The 17,032-nt window shown below is 36.3% G+C and overlaps 1 protein-coding gene across 2 annotated transcripts in view; it reads left to right on the top strand.

Annotated features, from left to right (window-relative positions):
- Nucleotides 1-1,105: 1,105 nt before the first annotated feature.
- The window catches only part of NUBPL (NUBP iron-sulfur cluster assembly factor, mitochondrial), a 217,485-nt gene continuing 201,558 nt past the window's right edge, over nucleotides 1,106-17,032 (top strand). The window contains exons 1-3 of one of the 2 annotated variants that reach the window (XM_012773436.2): nucleotides 1,106-1,283; nucleotides 1,829-1,976; nucleotides 4,217-4,251. In XM_012773436.2, the coding sequence (XP_012628890.2) occupies nucleotides 1,176-1,283; nucleotides 1,829-1,976; nucleotides 4,217-4,251 (291 nt within the window). In that variant the 5' untranslated portion in view covers nucleotides 1,106-1,175. Of the gene's footprint in view, nucleotides 1,284-1,828; nucleotides 1,977-4,216; nucleotides 4,252-9,719; nucleotides 9,801-17,032 lie in introns of those variants that run through there. The other variant, XM_076004115.1, reaches the window with a different exon arrangement.

Raw genomic sequence — 17,032 nt, 5'->3', positions numbered from 1 at the left:
AACTTGCAAAGCTATTTGGAGAGAAATAGATATTCAGCAGAGAGAGCTATTTGGAGAGAAATAGATATTCTTGTTTAGTGAATGATTATTCTGATTATTATTCCCCTTATCTCTATGCTTTGGGCTTGCAATTTATAAAAATTGAGCAGAAAAAAATTTAAAGGTTAATATTAGTTGGGAAAACATGTCACAAAATAATAAGTGATATGAAACAATAAGCTAAATGTGTCAAACCTACTGTAAGATAAAGAAAAGTGAATGAAAAAATAAGATTGTGGGGAGGGGAATGTCTTTTCAGAGCTTACTAAACAGAATTCTCTTTGCTGGCACATTTCATTTAATCCTTACAATAATTGAGGTTGCTTTGTTACGCCTGTATTAAGGATAAGGAAATTAAAGATTAGAGCAAAATAAGTTGAAGGATCTTGTATCTTTGATACAAGTGACCTACAAATAAGAAGTAAATGAAAAGAAATTAAAATCAACCCTAGAAAGTATTATGAAGAATATGCGAGGGTAAACTGCCCCATACAGCAAAAAATGACCCTTTTGCTGGGTATGTCCGCATACTTCCTTTTTTCCACTAGGATAAACTCCTCCTCCTCCTTCAAGCTCGGGCTCACTCTGATTCCCTCTTGAGCAAAACTTTCTTCATTACACCTGCTTTCTGATTTAACTAAAGTTTTTTAAGTCTAGTAAAGCACCCTGACCTCTCTTTTAAGGAAATGCCAGTAACTCTGGCACTGAATAACAACACAAAGCAGACTGTCGCAAAAAAAAAAAAAAAAAAAAAAAAAAGGCAAAACCCTTAACAATGGCAGTGTTTAAGTGACCACATATTGCATCGTAAGAGATCCTGGGGTCATTTTCGAGATCCACCACTTCCTACCTCTGTTAAGTTTGGTGAAGTCTCTTTAAACTTTTTAAGTCTCAGTTTTCTTACTAATAAAAAGAGGATACTTGCAAGAGTCTTTTCCCTACTCCTGGACTTCTATAACAGTCAAGTGAGATGTACGTTAACACGCTTCACACTTAGTAAAACGCTGCAAAATGTTGACCACAACAAAAAGAAGGCCATTTGCTGGGAAGAGGAAGCCGAGCGTCGCCACGTGACGTCATCACCTCGCGCCCGCCGCGAGGGTCTCCCCGCTGGGCTCGGGGCAGCATTCCGCGCCATGGGCGCTTGGCAGCGTTTGCTGCGTTTTGGTGGGGTGGTACTCCGTCCTGATGGCGGGCCCACCTCGCCGCTTGGGAGAAGCCGAGCGTTGGTTTGTCGGCGCCAGGTCCGTGGTGCTGCAGGGCAGAGGGAGGCGGGCGGTCGGAGTTGCTACGGTTGCACTGGTATAGCTTTGGGCGAGGACTCGTGGGCCCACGCCCACTTGGCAGCTCGCTGAGACCCTTTAAGTCTGCTGGACGTCCTTGCTTTTCAGGCAGGCCTCCGGTAGGACCAGGCTGAGGTTTGGCGGGACAGGTAGCGTGGTTAGAACATAGATGTAGTATGCCACGTTGCATTATTGGTTTTGAGTTATTTAGTAAATAAGATAAAGAGAAGGAAAACACGTGTAAGATTTAACTCCGCAAAGAGACGCATTATTTATTTTCCTTTTTTTTTTCTTTTAACGTCAGGGTATCCTGGCAGATAAATTTCAATTTAAGCAATGTGTCTTTACAACTGATACCAGTAGCAGTAGGTAAATATCACTAAAGTGGAGATGAACAGAATTAGAAAAGAAAGCCCTCTTAATCGCAAACCCCGAATTGTTTTTACTTTACAGTGTGGTAATGGAGATGTCTTAATTAAAACGTTTTGTATTTTATTTTTTTAAAGTTATCTGGTGCTGAGAGTGAGACACTAAAACAAAGAAGAACACAAATCATGTCCCGAGGACTTCCAAAGCAGAAACCAATAGAAGGTGTTAAACAAGTTATAGTTGTGGCTTCTGGAAAGGGTGGAGTTGGAAAATCTACCACAGCAGGTATTATAGGATGTTAATTCTGATCTTGATTAAGAATTTATGCCAACTGGCAAATGCACACTATTAAAATTATGGTTTTTTTTTTTTTAAAGTTTATTTGTGAAGTTCTTAGTTTCAAGAGTTGGTAGTACATAGAAACTTAGATTTTGGAGTTAAGACAAAACTAGGTAGGTCTTCTAACCCCTTAACTGAGGAAAAAATGGTCAGATTGCCCAGCAGATCTTCAGTTTACTTAACTGTAAAATGGGAATGGTAGCTTCTTTCATAAGATGGTTATGCAAATTAAACAAGCTAACCACTTAGCCCAGTGTCTCTTACATAGCAAGTGCTCAATAATAGGTTGCTGTTATTTTTTAAACATCTAGTAACTTTAATACTAAATTATTTTTTGTTCATTGGTGTTCTTTTTCAGTCTTTATCAGTGTAGATAGCCATATTTGGTACTTTCCAAGTATAGCAGTTTTATGATTGTGCAACTAGCTACAAATCCAACTATAAGGTGTTATTAGCTTCATTTTTCTCCTGTTTTGACCAGAAGGGATTCGTGGAAGAGTTTGTCAGATACCAATATTGGTACCAATATATGAGAAAGTATACAGTGTGTGACATACAGTAGGTGCTTCTGAAATGTTCCTTCTTCACTTTCTTTCTGTTAACATGCTATCTGTCCCAGACAGCTGGCCTATACTTTTTTGTAACAGCTCTGTCAGCATACCTAAGCCTTAGAAATAGTTTATTTCCATGCAACTCTGTTGGTATTATATTTCTTTCCCTTATATGTATTTAGTACTCTCCCAAACTATTTCAAAATACTTTCCATTAGAATATATCTGCTAGAGATAGTTTGGATTAGAATGATAACAGTTGATAAATACCAATCATGCACTGTGATTCTGTTGTATAAATGGAGATAGAACCTAACTTTAAGATGAATTACTCTCTAAAAGTTTCTGCTTTAAAGTTGGGTTATGTTTTAACCTATCTTGAACCTGAAATTCAGAATTATTTTATAATTTTTTTTTTTTTTTTTTTTGAGACAGGGTCTCCCTCTGTCTCCCAGGTTGGAGTTCAGTGGCATGATCATAGCTCATTGCAGCCTCAAACTCCTGGGCTTAAGCGATCCTCTTGCCAGAACCTTCCTAGTAGCTGGGACTATAGGCGTGCACCACTATGCCTGGATAACTTTTTTCTATTTTTTTGTAGACACGGCATCTTGCTCTTGCTCTTGCTCTGGCTGGTCTCAAACTCCTGGCCTCAAGCAACCCTTTCGCCTCAGCCTCCCAAAGTGATAGCATTACAGGCGTGAGCCACGGCACCTGTCCTATTTTATAATTTATAAAAATGAATTTATCAAGTTCTATGCCCTAGGCTAAGTACTTAGTGTTTCATTTAATCCTCACAACAGTTATGAAGTAGGAATTATTCTTTTACAGAAGAGGAAACACATTTATTGATAAAATAGCCTATTGAAGGTTACATAATAGAGCTGGGATTTGAACCAGATCTGCCTTAAAAATTTTCTCTCTTAACTACTTTAAAGGAAACAACCCTGACATAATTGATAATATTGGTTCTGTAAGGAAATGGGATTCAATTATGAGAGTCTATTAAATAGTCTTGGAAGTGTGTTATTTTTGGAACTCTTTTCTCAGATGTAGCATATCCCTATTGCTGCGCTAAAGCTGGCTTATGGACGACTACTTTCTTCCTTTATGTCTCTGGGATTCACTGGTATAGGCAGTCTTGGGAAAATGTATTACCCTCCCTACTTTTTACCCGTTTCCCTTCCCTCTGTGCACAGTAGTCTAGCCTTTCATATACTGGTTATTTATGAGTTAGATACTTGGAACTCCTGGAATATCAGCATTTATTTTTAAAAGGCTATAGAATCATATCCATTTTTATTTATCCAAGGTAATTTTTTTACAAAATATACTTTTGGAAATAACTATTCTGTTAGTATTTTTATAAAAAACTAAGTGATTATTTGAACAAAATTGTAACAAATTATAAATTGATTATTTAAAATGTTAATTTTGGAGCATGTGTCTATTGCTTATGTTGTAAAATTACTTTCTTTTTTACATTTTACTTTCTCTCCATGTTCTTGTTCTTTACAAGTAAGGGAGATATATTAAAAATTTCTGTGCTTAGGATATTATGTTGAAAATATTAACAGACAAAATGAACTTTAATAGAAGGAAAGTTACTAAATTCAATTACTTTTTTGTTTCTTACAGTGAACCTTGCACTTGCACTAGCGGCAAATGATTCGGTAGGTGTTTGTTAATAGAAATATTAATTTATTAAAATGTTTTTAAGGCAGTGATAAAGAGCATATTGGTGTTTTTGATTTACTCTTTCAGAAGCTATATAATGTAGTTTTAGTTGCGTGTTTCTAAGGAACTAAAAAAACTGCCATCAGTATTGGTTACATTTAATAATAATGATGCATTTAAGTATTGACCATATATTGTTTGCTATACGTCTCACAAAAGGCTTTGACGTCCTTGCATCGACATCATATCCTAAGCCAGTTTTCCCATTTATGATTTACAGAAGAATTATTCTGAGTTCAGTTTTTAAGTATTAGTAATTCAGGTTTTTTTTTTTTTTTTCCTGAGGTAAAAGATGTTCTAGAAGCAGTGACTATCCATTGAAACAAAATTTGAACAGAATATGTGTGTAATATAAAACTGAAAGTTCATATACCCTCTTTTCTTCCAAAAGATTAACTGTGGGCTCTAGTTTTATGTGTATCCTCTCAGCTTTTCCTCTGTCCATATTAAATTTTCTAAAAATACATATTTGTATATGTATGTGCATATAACTTTCTATGTTATACCTCATTCTTAATGGCTGCTCCATTAATGATTGGCCATAGTATATTTAACCAGTTTCCATTTGATGAAATATTTAGATTGGTTCACATTTTTTTCCTATTCTAAATGATGCTACAGTGGAGTTCTTATATACTAAGTGATGATATTTTTATAGGTTAGATTCTTAAAAGTAAAGCTACTAGGTCAAAAGGTGTGCACACTTTAGATTATACTCCTAAACATTTGCTGTATTTTTTTTCAGCTGTAGTTTTTGAGAGTACCCCTTTTTAAAATTCTCAATAATGTTAGATTTAGTCTATCTTTTTAGACATTTAATAGTAAAAATTAACATTGAATTTATTATGCAGCTTCATAAATTATCAGCTAGTTAATAAAAATGCACACATATTTAAAAATTGATTTTAATTTATCCTTCATTCCTATTTTATAAAGTGCAGGCAAGAATCATTTAATAGGTTTAGCTGTGGCTATGCTTCTATCTTATTTTCTATCCTTACTATGTAACTTCCAATAAGTTCCTATTAGACAGCATACATGAAAAAATAATATACGTTATCTGTACAAGTATGTTATCAATGTGTAGAGTCCAGAATCTGCCAGAACCCAGAAAACTAGGCACATAGATGTTCATGTCATCTGATGCTTGGCTATATGTTACTTCTGAAAATTGGAAACTAATAAACAACATTTATAATATTTTGATTATGTAAATTTTATTCACTGCAGCATAAATGGACTTTTACAGAAGAAAATGTAATCATATTTTTTTTAAAGTTGTGCTTCTAGAATGAGAAGATTCCAATGTCAAGATCAATTTTTTTCTTTTAAAATTTTTTTCAACTCTCTTCCTTTTATGGGAGATTTATTTTCATATATTCCATCTTGTCCTCTTTCTTGAATTCTTTTTTTTGTTTGTTTTTCTGGGGCTATCCTTGAGTCCTTGTATGGGTTGATGGGCCAAATAATGGCCTGCCAAAGATGTTCACATCCTAATTCCTAGAACCTGTGAATATGTTGCCTTTCATGGCAAAAGGGACGTTGCTAATGTGGTTGAGTTGAAGATGTTGAGATGAGAAGATTATCCTAGATTATCTAGGCAGGTCCAATATAATCATAAGGGTCTTTATAAGTGAAATGAGGAGGCAGGAGAGGCAGAGTCAGAGTAATTAGATGTAAGAATGATTCAGTCCACCATTACTGGGCTTGAAGATGGAAGGGAACCACTGGTCAAGGAATATTAGCAGCTTCTAGAAGCTGGAAAAGACAAATGAATTCTTCCCTAGGGCCTCCAGAAGGTATGTAATTCTGCCAACACCTTAATTTTAGCTCACTGAGATCCATCTGGATTTTTGTAGTAATTCTTACAGAAGTAGGAAACTAATACGTATAGGAAGACAATTTATTTAGTTCTTTAATGTCTAAGATGTCTTTATTTTACTTTCATATTTGCTAATTTAACTAGATTGCAATTAACTAGAGAATTCCAGGTTCAAAATAATTTTCTCTCTGAACTTGGAAAACAACATTCTGTTTCCTTCTAGCATGCTATTGAAATGTCTGATGTTAGTCTGATTCATATTCCTTTGTAGTAACCTGTGTTTTCCTTCTCAAAGTTCTTAAGGTTTTTTTTTTAATGTCTTTTAAGTTTAAAAGTGCCACAAATATGTGTCTGGTTGTTGGCTTTAAAATTTTTTACCTGCTTAGAAATTGGCCTTGCACTATCAAGGCTCGAGACTCTTTCAGCTTAGGGAGAATTTCTTTTCATTGATTACTTTCTGTGATGTGTTTGTGCTCTCTCCAGAAACCTGTTAGGTAGATATTGACCTTTATGCTTGTTAATTTTTCTCTCATATATCTATCCCTTTATCTTTTGCTCTGTGTTTTGAAAGATGTCTAAGACTATTTTTCAAATGGCTATATCGAATTTTAGCTGTTTAGGCCCTCTGAATTTTGTTTTTAATTTAGAAATTATATTTTTTTCCAATTATCCAGAACTGTTTCTTATTTCCTACTTGCTGTTCCTTAAAAAAAAAGTAGTACCATTCTCTTGAATCTCTCTAAGGTTGCTAATAAGAATTAGTAAAAAGTGTTTTTTCTTAATGATCTCTGTTTACTTAGGATGGTGATTCTTATAATGTAGCCCAGGTGACCACCAGAATCAGCAGTATCTGGGATGATAGACATATAAAATTTCAAGCTCCACCCCAGACCTACTGAATCAGAAACCCTGGGGGGTGCAGACCTGCAATCTGTGTTTTAACCAGCCCTCTAGGTGTTTTTGATGCATGATAAAGTTTGAGCCATCTAAACCATGCATCTAGATGTTTAAATTTCTGATCTGCTAATGGCACCCTTTTTAGTTTTCTAGTGTGGTTATGATTTTCTTAGGTGTTAAACTAGTTTTTTTCCCTTGTTATTTCAGTAGAATATGGAAGAAAAGGGAGATAAACATACATGTTTAGGCGACCTTATAGATGTAAAAGCTAGTAATACATTTTTTCCAGTAATGGTAATTAGGGTACTTAGTTACCCAGGAGGAAGGACCCTGTCTTCCTTAAAGAAGGAAGGAAACAGGGAAAATTCAATGGATGGGAGGGTAGATACATTTGTAGGTTTGGGCCTCTTTTGATTTGGTTATCCTTTCAGACAAAGCTTTGAGTCTTATAGACAATGTGAAGTAATTATGAAGGGATTAAAGGATGAAAAGAACAGTTAAAAAAGGGCTCAGCTCCCTCATGTTCAATGCTGCTAGTCTTGATGAAGTGGTAGCTTGGGAAATTTCCTTTTTTCTGTTTCTGTTTTTTTCCTTTCAGGCAGTAGGGGTGAGGACAGCTTCATCTTTAATGCCATGTGCATGACAGGGAAATTGACAACAAGAAAGGAAAAGCAATAAGACTATCTCTGGGCCACCTCTTCAGAAAGCATTTAGTATCCTTATGTGTTTTTAGTCATGTTTGTAAAATCTCCCTTAAGAACATCTTTAGTATTCTCTTATCCTGATGGTGTTTTTTAAAAAACTTTTTGATATTTTAGCAAAGTTAGTATAGAAATTATGAATTAAAAAGCCAAGAAATTTGAGTGAAATATTGTGATAATTCTAAGATAACATGATATAATACTATATTTTATGATTGACTACTATCTTGTTCTCTTTAATACATTTATATATACTTAAGAAAGAGGGGCTGAGCGTAAGAAAGAGGAGCTGGGCGTGATGGTTCATGCCTGTAATGCCAGCGCTTTGGGAGGTTGAGGTGGTAGGATCTCTTGAGGCCAGGAATTCAAGACCAGCCTGAGCAACATAGTGAGAACCCATCTCTACAAAAAAGTAGACAAATCATCCGGGCATGGTGGCCTACCTGTAGTCCCAGCTACTCAGGAGCCTGAGGCAGGAGGATCACTTTAGCCAAGGAGTTTGAGACTGTAGTGAGCTGTGATGACACTACCGCACTCTAGCTCAGGTGGTAGAGTAAGATCCTGTCTCAAAAAGAAAGAAAGAAAGAAAGAAAGTTAATAATGCTTATATACTTGATTAATAGTGTTTATGATTAGGGAGCAGCATGTTTGACTTAAATAATTTTTTGAAATATGATCTACCCCAGTATTGCATGAGTATAAAAAGAAGAGCTATATCTTTCCTATATGATTTTTATGTATCCAGCATAGTCCAGGCGTCTGTTTCCCAACTTGAGATTTTTTAATATTATACTTATTTAGAGGACATGCTTGGTCTTTGGGGGAAGCTCAGGGTTCTTCTCAGTCCTTCTCTTTGCCTGAGCTGATACAGATGGCTCAGGTCCAGGGACATTTATTGGACATGGTGCTAGAATGTGTTACTTTAAGAGGTTAAAAGCTCCAGTCAGGATGGTGTCTTTGGAGCTTCTTTAGTGACTCATTGCCACACAGTCTTAATTATTCTATGTATCTCCTGTTGTAAGAGGGGTATTGTAAGACCTGTTTCTGCTTAAACTACCTTTGCTTAAGACCCTACTAACTCTTTTCTCCCATCTTTTCTATGGGTTGGTACCTGTTTTTCAGCATTGGAATGGGAAGATCTAATTAATGTAAGGTTGTACATCTAGGTGAAACAGGTGAAGCTAGGTGAAATAGGTGAAGCTATTCATTCTACTTTTTGTGTTGTCCTTAGTAATCTTTGAAGTGGATTGTGTAAGCCACATGGACGTAGGTAAGACAGTCCAATAGGGTGTGGGCAGAAAATTTTTCTTTTCTATTTGTATTAATTTTTATCTTTTAAAATTTTTCTTGTGTATGTTTTCTAATTTATATGATATTAGTATAGTAGCTCTAATGTAATTTATAAAACATGTATTACCATACTGAGGATGTATGCCCAGACATTTTTTTTAACTGATTGGGATACATGATCAGAAAAGTTTGAATGTCACTGGCTTGGGAAAAAAATTTTTTTGGTTGGACAATAAGTCCAGTGCAGAAGACTACTTTGTGGATTAAGGTAAAGGCATTATTGGAATAGGGTGTATTTTCCCTGCCTTTGTCTTGCGTTTTGTACTTTCTTTGGGGATGTAGATAGGTGGTGGTATGCACAGCAAAATTTGAGGATCATGTGTACTATGCATTTAAATATTGTATCCAGTAGTGTGTTAGAGCCAGCTCATACTGGCTTTTGAGAGCCGATTGTTAAATTTCTGGTGAATTTTGTAACCGGATTTATATCATGTTGTTAGCTTGAAATAGGCCATCGTGAGAGTATTTAACCATGGAGACTGGCAAACACTGAAAATCAGACCCCCGCCACCTCAAGCTGGTTGTTAAACTTTTAATGGTACCCCACTGATCATATATGTTAACAACCATATTTGATTTTTCTCTTTTCTCTTTCTTCTAAACCACCCTTATTATGGATCTCGTTCTTTTACAGTATAAATTGATGCATGGTGTGGAAGAGCACTGAGACTGGAGAGGGAAACATAAAGGCCATCAGAAACCATTGATAAACTCTGTGAGATTTCTAAGTCAATTCATTTCAGTTCAATTTAGTTCAGCAAATAATTATTGAACACCTATAACACTCATTGCTAGATACCCTGGGAATATGAAGAAAATTAAACATGTACTGTGGAAGCTTGTAGCCTGCTAAGATGATATCACAAAAGTTTAGTATATATAAATGTGTGTATATATTTATTATATAAGTATATGTATATCTGTGTGTATCTGTCTATATTTTTTGGTGGTATATAGCTGAAAGTGGTTCAGTAAGTTTCTTCTGTGAGAAAGTGTTAATTAAAGTAATATTTAATAAGGTTTTATTGTGCTTCATAACAGAGTAGACACACTGTTTACTGTTTTCTTTCTTTCTTTCTTTCTTTTTTTTTTAGACAGAGTCTTGCTCTGTTGCCTGGGCTAGAGTGCTGTGGCATCAGCATAGCTCACAACAACCTCAAACTCCTGGGCTCAGGTGGTCCTCCTGCCTCAGCCTCCCAAGTAGGTGGGACTACAGGCATGCACCACCATGCCTGGCTAATTTTTCTGTTTTTAGTTGTCTGGCTTATATTTTTCTATTTTAAGTAGAGACAGCGTCTTGCTCTTGCTGAGGCTGGTCTGGAACTCCTGACCTCAAGCCATCCTCTCACCTGGCCTCCCAGAGTGCTAGGATTACAAGCATGAGCCACCACGCCCAGCCTCACACTGTTTACTCTTAAAGGTTTTATAACCTAGTGAAGACAAAAGAAAGACAAACGTCTTAAAATGATAAGATATATTCACTGTCAAATATAGTAGTACATCTGCCCAAGATGACTAGTTTTTATTCCTGAGAAAAGCAGTCTTTTTTTTTTAATAGAGTATTTTCATGAACATAATTATATTTGATTTTCACAGAAGCCTATAATGCAGTCCATGTAATATTTATCAGTTTTACAGTCTTTATTGATTCTGCCCTATCCTTGCCACATTTCATCAGCCAGCAAATATCCTTGTTTCTATCTCTGCAATATTTCCCCAATATCTGTCACTCTATTTTCACTATTCCCACTGTAATTAAGGCTCACATTATCTCTTTTTGGCTCATTCATTCTTTATACCTCAAACAATTATTGAGTACCTAGTTTGTCTCAAACACTGTGTTAGTTTGTAGGATGCAGAATTGAATGAGACATATAATCCCTGTCTTTGAGGAACTCACAGACTAATAGACCACTGCAATGACCTCTTACCTTCTAGTACATAGTGCCAGACTACTCTTACTGTTAGAATCACATTATTCCCCTGCTCAGAGTCCCAGCTGAATGCTTTTGCTGGTATTCAAGATCCTCTATCATCTGGCTCCAGCCTACCTTTCTGAATTAGTTATTCTTCTAAATGGTTCCTGTGCTCTAGGTAATCTGAGATACTTGCCAAAGCCAGTCTGGGCTGGATATCCTATGCTTTTGATAGCTTGTAATCATCTACATTTCTATAGGAATGTTTGCTTCACCTTTCTGCAGCTTTATATGTCCTATCTTTCAGGCTCCCATGTATAGCTGTGCTGGTTATATCTTGCACAAGGGTGCGGGTTGAGGGGATTGAGTGATGACAGAAATCCAGGCTCCCCTCCTCTTGATGTGCACCTGTGGGCTGCTTTCTGATTCACACAAAGGCACTGTGTGAGGTGATCTTGCCTAGAGGGGCAGCACATTGTAGTGTTCCCTGAATTCTCCCCAAGTGAGGGTTCTTTCTCCATCTTATGAAATCCAGTAACACTGTTTATTTGTATTATTATTACACTCGTGCAGCCATTCTGCTAATTTTTATAATAATAATATAATTGTTGAGCATTTATTATGTGTCAAGCACTGTTACAAGTGCTTTATATGGACTGTTTTAATCCTCATGACATTGTTCTTAGCTTATTTACTCTCATGGCAACCTTATGGAAGTAAGTAGTATTTTGATCCTTATTGTAGGGAGGATGCAGAAATACCTGGAGGTTAAGTAATTCGCTTGAAGTCATCCAGGAAGTAAATGGCAGAGCTAAGATTTGCATGCCAATCTAGATCCTGTGCTTTTAATCTACTTGGTATACTACTTCTATTTTAGCTAGGTTTTTAAGATTAAAAACTGCATCGTCTTCATCCTTGGCTACTCTCAGCAGCTAGCATAATGTCTGACTTAGGAATATACAGGAAATGTTTGATATATGGATGAATTGATTGCAGAGACAGATTTCACAGTATGTAAGTACGAAGTTTTGTGTTTTTTTGCATTGTTTTTTGAGGTGTGGTGTAGGATGGAAGCATTTGTTGTGACTTAGTGGCCTACACAGTATTCTTTTCCTGCTTCTTAAAAAAGGATGTACAGTTATGCCTTGCTTACTGATGGAGATACATTCTGAGAAATGCGTCATTAGGTGATTTTATTGTCATGTGAACATCATAGGGTATACTTACACAAACCTAGATGGTATAGCCTACTACACACCTAGGGTATCAGGCATAGCCTGCTGCTTTTAGGTTGCAAACCTATACAGTATGTTACCATGCTGACTATAATAGGCAGTTGTAACATGGTCATTATTTTTGCATCTAAACATATCTAAACATAGAAAAGGTACAGTAAAAACAGTATAAAAGACAAAAATAGTGCACCTGTATAGGTCACTTACATTAATGGAGCTGGCTGAACTGGAAGTTGCTCTGCGTGCATCAGTGAGTGAGTGGTGAGTGAATGTGAAGGCCTAGAACATCATTGCACACTTTTATACTGTGAGTGGTCCAGTGGGTTTGTTTACAACATCACCATAAACACTGGAGTCATGTGTTGTGCTATGACATTATGATGATGGCTACAGCATCACTAGGTGATAGGAATTTTTTTAGCTCCATTATAGTCTTATGGCACCACTGTCATGTGTGCAGTCCATCACTGACTGAAATGTCGTTATGGTACGTATAACTGTACTCCATAATTCTACTTGGCCCTCTTCTCATTTTATACTCCACCTAGTAATCTCAATTTTTCCCACTGGTCCAGTTACTACTTATGTATCCTTGATGCCAAATGCGTCCACTAACCTGGATATTCCTCCTGGGTGCTGGAACTGTCTGTATAGTTGTCTATAAACATTTCAGACTTTACAAAGCATTTCAGACTTTACAGGGATTTCAAACTCAGCGAGTGTAAAACCAGACTCTTTTTCCCTGTAACTGTCTTTGTACCATAGGAATCATATGGTTCCCTCCCATCCCCCAAATTACAGTCACCTGTTCCTGCTGATTCTACCATTAAAGTTTTATAGAATCTGTCCTCTCATTTCCTTCCTTTAACGCCACTGACTTATTCAGGCCCACATTGTGGATATTCTGTGATGGCTTCTCTCACTATTATTATTCTGGCATTCCTATTCTCTGCTGTGATGCTCTGAGGTAAAGACTAACACTTCCCATGTTCTTTTATAAGGGTTTGTTTACTTATCTCCTCTGTTAATCTGTGAACCTTGAGGATACAATAATTTTGGTCTTTTTCCTTTTTTTAATCCTCACTGCCTAGTGCAGTGACAACACAGGAGGCTCTCGATGTTAGTGATGACCATGGAACATGTTAACTGAAGGGTGGCTGTGAATGAATGAATAAATAAAATATACATGGCAAATTCCAAGTCTTGTATAAGGTGTATGTAGTTTGTTCAATGTAAATTATACTTTTTTTCCTGAGCAAATGAAGTAATTAAAATTTAAATGGGATAATGTATGTGAAGTGCTCGGCACAATAGCGGTTCCATAGTTAAGTTTATTTTATTTAAAAAAAAATTTTTTTACTTATTTATTTACTTATTTTGCCTGGTGCCAACAACAAAGGCTGAGCAAGGTTTTAAGTAAATTTTTAGTATTGGTGGCTAAATAAAAGCTTTTGTAAATAATATTTCAAAATAAAAGCTGATGCACATGTTACTTGACAATTTTGCAAAACTTAAGTTCTTATTTTACATTGCTAGAATGAGTCATTAACAAAAATTTTAATTAGATTTAAAGAAGGGAAAGGAAGCAGTGTCATTGTCAGAGAGTTTGTGTTTCTTTGGTTATTCTTTTTCATTGATGTTTACCTAAAAATATCTGTTTTTTTCCCCATGATCACATAATGTCACTTTTTTCCAGACGTACTGCTTTTTTAGAGTGCAGTAGTGCAATAATATCTCAGGATAACCTTGAACTCCTGGGTTCAAGCAATCCTTCTGCCTTCATCTCCTGAAATGCTAGGACTACAGGCATACACCATCACACCTGGCTAATTTTGAAAAAGTTTTTTGTAGAGATGGAGTCTTGCTACATTGCCGAGGCTGGTATCAAACTCCTGGCCTTAAGCATTCCTCCTCCCTTGGCCTCCTAAAGTGCTGGGATTACAGGCGTGAGCTACCGTCCCTGGCCAGGAACTATTCTTATTAGCTATTATAGTACACCAAATGCCAGGCTTTACATATTATTATAATCTGGAGTAGTAGTTATGTGAATTTGGACTAAATATGGATTAAACTTTTTCTCACAGGAACTCCTGATGTATACTACTTAGTTCAAGTTTATGAGGTTGAGGGCTCATCTTTTCTTTAACACCAGTGTTGTAAAGGGATTACAATATATTAAATTAACCCATTCTTGATGTCTTTATCATAGCTTGGAAGTACATACAACAGATACATTTCTTATAAAAAGTATTTTGTTTCTTATATGACATGAGTTCTAAAACATATTGCTTTCAGTGTTAAGGTTAGCCATTTTGGAGGAAGAGGGTACTATTTTTGTTTAAAGTATAGTTATTTTAAAGTCAGAGGGGAAATTGGAGAAAGAGGTCAGATTTAGAAGGAACAATTACAGAATCCTTTTTTCCATTTTTCAATTCAAAGGTAATTCTTGGTAAGAAATATGTTTTATAAGTGCTTTTGAGTTATATATTTTATATCTGCTGAAAGAGAGACTCAGAAAATATATTTGTAATAATAGAGCAAAAGTCTTTACTAAAACTAAGAATTTCTTTTAGGATAAGACATGGAAATACTCTTCATAGTGGATGAATTTTCTTGCATGTATTTGATAATTGTGATATCTACACACACACTCAGATATTCATTCACCAAATGTTTATTGAGGGCTTGTCATCTCCTAGGTGCTCTGCTTGGCATGGGGGTTATAAAGTTGAAAAAGCCCTGGTCCTGTCCTTATCTTAATTTATATCCCAGTGACTATTTGGGAGATTGTGGTTTCTAGTTTGTTCCAGGCTCTCTGTATGACTTGATGATTCTTTGATTATCCCCAGTCTATTTCTCATTTACTACATATGCTCTTCCAGATATTTTCTACTCTTATCAAGTCTTCTGTCCCATTCTAGTTTCTTCATTTCCAGCACATGGTCTTGCTTTCTATTTTGTATGAAAAATGGGCTTTTCACTGGTAATTTCTTTAATGTTCTCTCCCCCTATCAAGTGTATCTATATATAGTTATCATTACCTCCTTTCCCTCCTGCCTTAGAGGAAGAGATGACAGTCAGATACTTCTACATGGGCTTTTGATCCTTTGTTTCCAGCCTTTTCTAGGACTTTGATTTATTCCTTTTTTGTCATCCTCAGTTTCTCTTTACTGATTACTACTTCTTGGTCAGTAGACCTACTGATACTCACTGAGAGATCTAAATGTGTATTTGTTGGGTGAGTAAATGAATCACCAGACCTTCTTTAGTTCCTGCTTCTCCTCAAGCTTCTGCTCTCCCTGTTACTTTTCTTGTACAGCCATACATGAGAGGGTAGCCTACACTAGCTGTGTCAGTTTACCCAATTCTTACTCACTTTTCGCCTTCTGTGATTTTGACTTCTTCAAATCACACTATGGAATCGTTCTAGTTGCCAATGGTCTGCCAACATAAAAATACATTTGTTTCCTTTCTTTCTTGGTTGTATTTGATTTTACTTGATTTCCTGTTGTGTTTGATACTGTTGACCACAGGTAGTGACACCTTAGAGAATCTTTTTTTGCCTGGCTTTCATGGTATCATTCTTTCTTCATTCCACTCTATTTTTCACCCTTTCAGTTTCCTCTCCAACTTTTTAGACTATTCCATTACCATATCTTCTTATTTTTCTCCTTCATACTTATACACCTTCCCTTTGTCTTCATATGCTGCATCTGTATTCTCTACCTCTTTTTAGAAATCTAGACCCTTATTTTCAATAGTTGACTCAACATTGGTGTTCTACAGATATGTCAGACTCCATTTGGTGTTCTACAGATATGTCAGATTTAAATTATCTAAATGGAACCAGTATACTTTTCTTCCTCTCTTAAATCTGTTCCTGTATTCCTTAATAATTCACCTATATGTTACTACTACCTGTTTCAGTTGTTGATTGATATGTAGACTACACTAAACTTGATGATATAAAGCAACACCATTTTATTATGCTCACATTCTATGGGACAGGATTCTGTGGGACAGGAATTTGGACAGAGCACAACAGGCTGGCTTGTCTTTGTTTTACAATATTTGTGGCTTTAGCTGGGAAGACTCAAATGGCTAGGGGCTAAAATTGTCTGGAGGGTCTTTGCTTACATGCTTGGAACCTGGACTGGGATGACTTGAAGGCTCAGTTCAGCTGGTATTGTTGATTGGAGTGCCTTTACATTGGCTACTCCATGTTTCATGGTGTTCCTCCTAGTATGGCAGCCTCATTTTAGTTGGACTTCTTACTTGGTGGCTGAGAGCTCTAAGAGTTACTGTCCCAGTAAAAAAGGTGGAAGCTGTATGGCCTTTTGTGACCTAGCTTTGGCAGTTAGGATGGATTCTTGATTGAAATAGTCATGTGCCTTCCCAGAATCAAGGGGAGGGGACATAGACCTTAGTTCTGGTTAGAAATCTTGACATCATCTTTGTCTTTCATCTCTCTCATCCTACTGTACTTCTATATGTCAGTCACTAAGTGCTGGTCTTCCTTGTTTTATTTATTTATTTATTTATTTAATTAATTTATTTTTTTTGAGACAGAGTCTCACTTTGTTGTCCAGGCTAGAGTGAGTGCCATGGCGTCAGCCTAGCTCACAGCAACCTCAAACTCCTGGGCTTAAGTGATCCTACTGCCTCAGCCTCCCAAGTAGCTGGGACTACAGGCATGTGCCACCATGCCCGGCTAATTTTTTACATATATATATATATCAGTTGGCCAATTAATTTCTTTCTATTTATAGTAGAGACGGGGTCTTGCTCTTGCTCAG

This window comes from Microcebus murinus, chromosome 6 (assembly GCF_040939455.1).
Source record: "Microcebus murinus isolate Inina chromosome 6, M.murinus_Inina_mat1.0, whole genome shotgun sequence".
Classification (NCBI taxonomy): Eukaryota; Metazoa; Chordata; class Mammalia; order Primates; family Cheirogaleidae; genus Microcebus; species Microcebus murinus.
The sequence above is the reverse complement of the archived record's forward strand: the minus strand, read 5'-3'. Positions and strand labels throughout refer to the sequence as shown.